The 7873-nt window shown below is 41.5% G+C and overlaps 2 protein-coding genes across 3 annotated transcripts; one reads left to right on the forward strand and one right to left on the reverse strand.

Annotated features, from left to right (window-relative positions):
* Window positions 178-2574, forward strand: LOC8063579 (dolichol phosphate-mannose biosynthesis regulatory protein). Its single transcript, XM_002440187.2, has 3 exons — window positions 178-341; window positions 1957-2050; window positions 2151-2574. Exons 2-3 carry the CDS (start codon window positions 1961-1963, stop codon window positions 2307-2309), a joined length of 249 nt encoding a protein of 82 aa, XP_002440232.1. The 5' UTR covers window positions 178-341; window positions 1957-1960; the 3' UTR covers window positions 2310-2574.
* On the reverse strand, window positions 3458-7436 carry LOC8063580 (exosome complex component RRP41 homolog). Of its 2 annotated transcripts, none has more exons than XM_021447469.1 (12): window positions 7189-7436; window positions 7062-7108; window positions 6869-6929; window positions 6064-6105; window positions 5915-5982; window positions 5024-5102; window positions 4893-4929; window positions 4497-4613; window positions 4326-4411; window positions 4063-4152; window positions 3900-3954; window positions 3458-3804 (listed from the first exon to the last, which is right to left on the reverse strand). In XM_021447469.1, exons 1-11 carry the CDS (start codon window positions 7243-7245, stop codon window positions 3910-3912), a joined length of 729 nt encoding a protein of 242 aa, XP_021303144.1. In that variant the 5' UTR covers window positions 7246-7436; the 3' UTR covers window positions 3458-3804; window positions 3900-3909. The 2 variants fall into 2 exon arrangements, with proteins under 2 accessions (XP_021303144.1, XP_002441503.1); XM_002441458.2 differs by having other exon boundaries at window positions 3458-3813; window positions 7189-7428.

Raw genomic sequence — 7873 nt, forward strand, 5'->3', positions numbered from 1 at the left:
TAGATTTTGTAGATACGTGATTTTTACTATAAGATATGAAATAAAAAAGAATAAAAAATTAAAAGACAGAGAAAGAATAAAAAAATAAAAGGGAGAAAAAGAAAAAAAACACAAATTTTCAAAGAAACTGAAAAACGGCCCACAAGAAGCCCGTGCGGTTTTTTTTTTCCGCCGTCTGCTTCCCCTTCCGTCCGCTGACGACTCCTCCTTCCCTCCTCCTGTCTCTCTCTCGCTCGCTACCCTCTCGCTCCCAGACGACTGTTGGGCCGCCGCCGCCGCCGCCGCCTAGGCCAGGTGCTGAGGCTTTCCTTGGTCTCTTCGCCGGCCACGAGCACCACCAGGTACTCCCACCCCTTCTCTTCCCTTCCCTTATGCTGTGCAAAGCTGAGCACCGAAACCCTAACCTAAAGCTATTTAGCTATATGACAGTCCTCTTAACTCCGAAGTTTTTGAAAAAATTATTGGGTGTACATGTGTACACCCATGTCCCTTTACTGGATCCGCCACTGGCAGAGGTAGTGATGCATGCAATTTATGAAGCCGATCTGTGGTGCCAAACTGGTATGGAAGGCTAGTGGAGTTGAGGTTTTGTTCAATAACGTGCAGCTCTCCTGTGTGTTGGAGGAAAAAAAATGTGGTACCCTGTTTTTAAATATATGATGTTTAGGACAAGGCTTGTCCTAAACGTCATATGTTTAAATAGGAGGGAGTAAGAAATTTAGAAATTATTTCAATATGTGGGAAACAACTCCCGAACTTTAAGCTAATAACACATGCGAGTAATGTAAACAGAAAATTCTGCGCAGCCAAGATGATTGGTATCACTCAGTTCATTCCTATAGTTCTGCTTTTAAGGCATTGGAACGAAATAAAATGTTCATTGTAGCAGTATACCTGTCCATACTGATTAAAAAAACAACAACTCAGGGGTTTTGCTGTTTGAGTAGCCAATTCAGTTATGTACAAATAAGCAACCAACACTTTGTACTTAAGGTATGTAAAGAAGGGAGATGTGTGTAGTCTGAGCTCATGAACCACTTTCGCAAATCAGTATAGTAAAACTGAGCAGCCACTAGGACGGACATTTTGCTTAAGGATCTGTATAAAGTTGTGTAAAGTGATGTAATTGTCTTCAATACAGGGTAAGTGGGGTAAACAGTCCAAAAAAAGTGTATCAGCATAGTGTTCCCTCGATCAATCAAAGTTTGATTTCCTACTTTTAGAATTGCTGACATCCTCGACCTCTAGGCTTTCAAATTCTGTATAGGATGCCCATTCCAATTTGTTATTTGAGAATTTATATCACTTGCCTGAAATCACTGTATCATATCATGTTAGCTGCTAACATACTCTTTTACAACAAAATAAACACAAAGTAAAACAATGCTTGGATTTTCTAATATGGGAGTTTGGTTTTCCGGTGATAGTACTGTTTCCGGCTCTGTCATAATGGAAATTTGTACTTGTTGCGTTTGATGCTTGCATTTGTAGCAATCTGGTGTAGTGGCATCACTATTGTAATCTTTATATCACTTTGCACAAATATGCCAATAGGAACTGCAGCATATCCAGATGTACAATGCCTAAATTTGGGATTTAGGCAATTTCTGACATGGCACATTGCAGTATACGAGTGCTAGTAAATTATTATTTTTCTGTTTTAACTGTTATTTTCTTGTTTGTTCTTGCATTTGTTTGCGTGTATTGCTAAAACAGTGGATTGGCGGCTCATCTCTCTTGATAAAAGTTCATTCAGTCTAGGCTATGTTGCAATTTTGTTGAAACTCAGATTGTTGTTTTTCTTCTGGAAAACAGCAGGCGAATCCCCTCCTAGAACATCCTTTTATAAAATCAAAGGGAACAAGCATTCAAGCATATGGGCATTATGAGCCCATCATAGAACAAAATTTTGTGATAATCATTCATCTGACAAGGTTTTTCGTCTACTACTTTCAGACAAATGGAACTGGGTGATAAGGTAGTCGGTTTTCTACTGACTCTGACAAGCTTATCCATATTTACATACTATACATTCTGGGTCATCATTTTGGTTAGTGACTTCTAAGCTTTTTTCAGTTTTCAGTTCAAGTAAAACTATTACTATGACTTTATTTCTGAATGGTTATTTTGTTCCTCTTGTTCCCACCTAGCCATTCGTTGACAGCGACCACTTTGTGCACAAGTACTTCCTGCCTCAAGAGTATGCAATTTTGATACCAGTGCTTGCCGGCGTAGTTCTCCTTTCGTTCTTGAGCGTCTTTGTGGGTCTTGTGATGCTCAAGTCAAAGAAGAAGAAGAAGACCACTTGATCGGGTTTGCCATGTACATTGCTTACTGTGATGAAATACATGATTCAGAGTATTTAATTGCTAGAGGCTTGGTTTTGTAATCAGTTCTGTCATACTTTAAAGGTGTTTACTTTGTAGTTTGGGTGTATTTTTTTTGTGTGTTTTTATTCTGGTGGTTAACTAAAAGCAGTGTTGATCAAAACTCTAGTTAGAGGTCACAAAGCATTATCCATTATTCTGACTGAACAGTCTTTTAAAGGGCAAACGGTTGACAGTGATTGAAAGATGACCGCTCACTCATCCTCGTTTGAACTGTGGGGTTGTCATCCAGGTGCTCAGATTCAATTCAACAGCTATTGTAATTAGATTAGAAACACGTCCTCAGCCTTCCAAAACCAGCTAATGAACTTGGCATCCTTTGTGCCTCTGGAGCTAATGAACCTGGCATCCTTTGTGCCTCTGGACGGCGTCAATTTACCATCCACCAGCCAATGGAGCAGCTTCATACTAGTTGCCTAGGAGATTTGTAAAGAGCCTAGGAGCCAATGGAGCAGCTTCATACTAGTTGCCTAGGAGATTTGTAAAGAGCCTAGGAGCCAATGGAGCAGCTTCATACTGGTGGCCTAGGCCTAGGAGATTTGCATAGAGTGGGTTGCCAGAATTTTCGATCATCGGCACACAATAACGGATGCCCTCGATAGATTATCCCCTTGAGCTGAGTTGAGGATGTGTTCTTAAGCTTTGTGTGTTATTCTTGTTTTTTTGGCTGTATGATCGACTCTTCTACATCTCAAGCTAAAAAAATTCTACACAACTTCCGAGTCCCAAGTCTGCACCTCAGAGTATGTTTCAATTGCTAGATTCAAGAGTTAGGTAACTTTGCATGGGAACAAGCAAGGCGGAGCTGGAAATTACGTGTAAGAGAGGTTAAGTGCTAAAATATAAACTGTCAAGGGACAAAATCAACTTTTTTTGTTAAAAGAATCACATAGCAAAACTTTGTACATAAGGGTTGAAGTGTGTGTAGCAAATGCAAACTGGAATTTGGGTGGGTGCCCGCAAATGCTCTACCAAATCCCCACGAAGTGGGAGGGAGGGGTTCTGGGGAGCGCGCCTTGATTTGGGGATGAGCAGGAGCCCACTGGACCTTTTTTTTTTAATTATACCAGTTGACGGAACTGCCACAAAAATTCCAATAACACCTTACGGAGGATTAGAAGTACAATGTCACCCTCAAATTATATCAGTTTACAGGAATTTCTGAGGATTACAATTCCAGGTTCCTCACAATTTTAAACATGGAAACATATCTTGTATCTCTGATGATGACCAGCTGCCTTGAACAACTTCTGATGACTTACACATACTCCGTTGGAAGTTCAAGCAAGCCAAGGAAGTTCCTGTGCACTGCAATGCACTGCACAAAAGCCATCCATCCACAACCAGTAAGACATTTTAATGGCTGTCTGATGTCCATTGTTGGGTCAGCAATCTTCGACAGGTTCAGGTCATTAATCTGCATGCACTGCCAAGTACGGAGATAATCCATTAGTTTTACCCAGACCAGTCATGACTTCAAGTGTAAAACAAACTGAGCAAATGGGAATTCACCTCCTAAAGTTTAACCACGCTGACACTCAAGTTTCTTTGTATTCTCCAATAGCACCTGTTTCAGAACAATAGTCAACAACCCTCCCAATGTGTCAATGACAGGTCGTAAGTCAATATAAACAGAAAACAAATAAATACTAAAGATCAACAAAATGTTGTTTACCTCTCGGATGTAAGATGCAATTGCTTTGCATCCTTCTATTGCAAGTCCCATTACATTTTCAAATGTATCCATCGGTAATTTTGCGTCCATCTGAAAAAGTACTTTTTAAGCTGCTTCCTTCTAATGCTAACAAAAGAATAATACTATGCAGTAATCAAACACAAAAAAGTATTTCACAGGAGAGCAAAACTGAAACATATAACTTGATTGGTCCTAGAGACATAGTCTTGAGGAGGCAAGAATGTGATTCATGATCTATCTACCTGAAGCAAAGTCACTTTGTCCATCTTTGCAAGAATGCCAACGGTGACATCGGAACCCCCAGCACTGTCTTCGAGGTAATTCAGATCTGGCATAGTACATTAGAATTATATGGCTTTTATTTATACCATAAGATTACTGTTAAAGTTATGAAAAATAGGTAGGTGTCTTACCGAGCAAAGGAGTAGAACACAGATAGCCAGCACTACAAGATGTGACAATGTCTCGCATTGGAATCCCAGCATCTGCAAGAGCTAGTGTTGCCGCATTGATGCAAGCTGACCTTGTTCCTGTTGTACACATGATCATGGTCAAGACAACAATAATTTTGAAGCACAAACTATGGTTAAATTATTTCCGAAAATCAAAAGAATAATATGCCATAGCATGAGTAATATACTAATATAATAAACAATAATATACTAATAGCATACTAGGTAATGTAAAAATGCGACATAACAAAAAAAAACTTTGTTTTAGAATAAATAATAGAGAGGTAGGGGTTCTGAGAGTAAATAGAGCCTGGAGGCAACTTCAACAATCAGAAAGTAGGAAAGAATAAAACCTACCACCATCAGCTTGAAGAACTTGGACATATATATCAATCTGCAAAAAAGTATAACAAGCATTGGAAGTTGGCCCCGATATCATATAAAAAAACTTCAGTTTTTTAAAGAACTCGTGACTAAACATAACCGACCTGTGAGTGTGGCATTAAATGTGTTAATATGCTTGCCTCCATTGTCTGTCGAATAACAAGAGAAATTTCTGTTGATCGCCTGCCAGATGATTGTAGCGTTAGTTCACTATCATAGTTACATGGGAAATGAAACACCATGTACCTTTCAGCTAAATCCACTTTAGTTCAGTACTTCAGCCCTAGTCTCTAGGCTGGCTGGCCATAAACAACCAACTACGTCATGCAACTTATATCCATTTTGCACACTGGGTGTTCACCCCAACAGCAACTAAGTAAAGAACAAGATCAAGGTACTGAATTACGACTTATAATACTGATATGGCTGGGAATTGGGGAATTAAGAAAACAGGTGGAGGCAAGATCACCCTCTCGCAAGTTGGAGGCCAGGTTAGATGAATTAGGGACAGCTGCTTGCTTGCCAAACAAAATAGCCGATGCCTTTGAGATCTCAGTGCCTAAGAAACCAATCTAACAAACTGACTACCAAACAAGCTAAGTTTCCTTTGAAGAAACAAAACAAACCAACTAATCTCATCGCTAATCCTCTGTTATAGCTTTGGGCACTGCGCGCTGGGATGGATGGGCATGTCAGGCTTCTAGTGACACTGGCATGTGAAGACCACAAAGCCAGTCACAACTGCTAACTGTTACAAAAGTATCTAACATGCACTCGTTCACTGAGGATTCTTTACTTTGTTGGGAAAGTCAATCGTGATTTCGAAAACACAGGATGCAAGGGAAAGAAACTTGTTGATAAGGTAGAGAGAAAAATAATACACATTTGCCACATCAGAAGTCTGTTCTGGTAGTAAATGAACCAAATGATGCAAGTGCCCAAGGACTGGACTGTTCTTTTTAATAATTTTTTACTGTGTTCAAGTTGGAACGTACCTGTCACCCTTTGGTTTTCTCCTCCGATCTCCTGTACTAAATTCTGCCATCCTATACTCACAACGAACCTGCATACAGAACTCTCTCAGGAACACATCACAAAGGACAACCTAGAACTGAAGAATGCACTTGGAGCGGTGAAACTTTACCAAAGCCTCGTTGCTGTTTACTTGCTGACCTTTGTTCTGAACCTGAATGAGCAAACCAAGAGCGTGAACTTTTAGTTATTTGGTTACACTGAAAAGCAAATTGCTCTTCCTGACAACGGGAAGAAGAAAATAAGGAGGTATGAAAGCAGTAGAAGGTTAAGCCCTATGACTCTCAGCGCCTCCTCCGACGTGGCAATAGAAGATATACTGGAGAACAAGAAGGAAACAACGCGAGTGATTGAATGAAATTTCCATAATTCCAAGTTCTCCAGTATATCTCAAGAAAGAAGACTGTCTATAAACAAATAATGTTTACTGCCCAGAGGCCATTGTGGATCCTAGTGGTTACTGCCCAGAGGCCATTGTGGATCCTAGTGGTTTTCAAACACACTTCATGCATATAGAAAATGTAAATAATAGACAAGTTTTTTCCATTTGATCCCCACTTTCACTGAAAAAGACCCCTGAAGATTAAGGCCATGTTTGGTTCCCCTTGCTAAATTTTAGCTAGCTAAAATTATTTTAGCTACTCTTGGATGACTAGTGGGACTAAACCATTTTAGCTCCAGTTTGGAACTTTAGCTACTAAAGTGACTAAAGTTTAGTTAGCTAAAATTTAGCAAACAGGCCCTAAATCAAAGTCAATGTTGGTTCAGAGAATTCGACTGACCAACCACACAGTACACGAGTAAATAGCAGAGAACCCCCTCTGAGAGACATTTCCTCAAACAAGCAGTGCACATGACCTACGTATCACGACTGACACATGTGCACCGACATAGGCAAATAGCATAAGCGGAATCACCTCTCGGGGGCCGTAGACAGCAGCGATGACTCTGGTGTTGCCCATCTCGAACAGCGCCGACCTGCGCAGAGCAACAAAAACCAGCAGAACCGATCAAAAGCGAGCACCGTACCGCCGTCCACAACCCTAATCGAATAGTCGTTCGTTCCCCCACCCCCGCGGTCCAACAGAGTCGGAGGGGAGCCTTACTCACCCGTCTGCGCGTGCAACGATGCCGACCTCGCCCTTGAGTTGCCGCATCTGCGTGACGTCAAACACCTGGTGAGATAGGGCTGTGCGCGTGAACCGCGCGGAGGAGAAATCGGGAGAGCAGGCATCACCTCGTTGGGGCGGCGGCCGTCGACGCGGAAGCCGGTGAGGGGGTTCACGTACTCCATCGCCGGAATCGCCGCCGGATCTCCTCCGTGTCCTAGTGACGCGCCGCAGCTGGGGACGAACGACGCAGCGAGGTGAGGGGACAAGTGAGGCGAGCGAGGGTTTTTGTTGGGTTTTGATTTCAGAAAGTCGTGTCGTGCACTCGTGATCTGCGGTGGCGCCCGAGCCTTTCTTTGATGGAGCCACCGGAATTTTGAAGCTCAGCTACCCAAGCCCAACAGGCTCCGTTTGGATGTGTGGATTGAATTGTGTTCATGGAAATGGAGGCCCAAATCCAAACGGTGAATTGAATTGTGTATTGAAAATGTTGTGCGATTTCAATATGGATGTTTGGATGGCACTTGAGATTGCTTCGCTAGAATCTTACAAACCTCGTTCAATTTCTTTTGGATGCACAATATTGATGAATTGATGTTTTTTTCCTGAGTTAGAACATGAGAATATTGTGCTTATGCTTTGATAAATATTTCGTTAGGTTGTGTTTGGTTGCTGGAACAAGGAATGATGGGATAGAATGAGATGACTCTAGGACATATGTTGTTTGGTTTGGAGACAAATAGGGTGAGGACGTCTCACCTGAGAATATTTCCACTAGATGCGGCGTGACCTTGTGCCTAGAAATTTTACAGA

The sequence above is a fragment of the Sorghum bicolor genome, chromosome 9 (assembly GCF_000003195.3).
Source record: "Sorghum bicolor cultivar BTx623 chromosome 9, Sorghum_bicolor_NCBIv3, whole genome shotgun sequence".
Taxonomy (NCBI): domain Eukaryota; kingdom Viridiplantae; phylum Streptophyta; class Magnoliopsida; order Poales; family Poaceae; genus Sorghum; species Sorghum bicolor.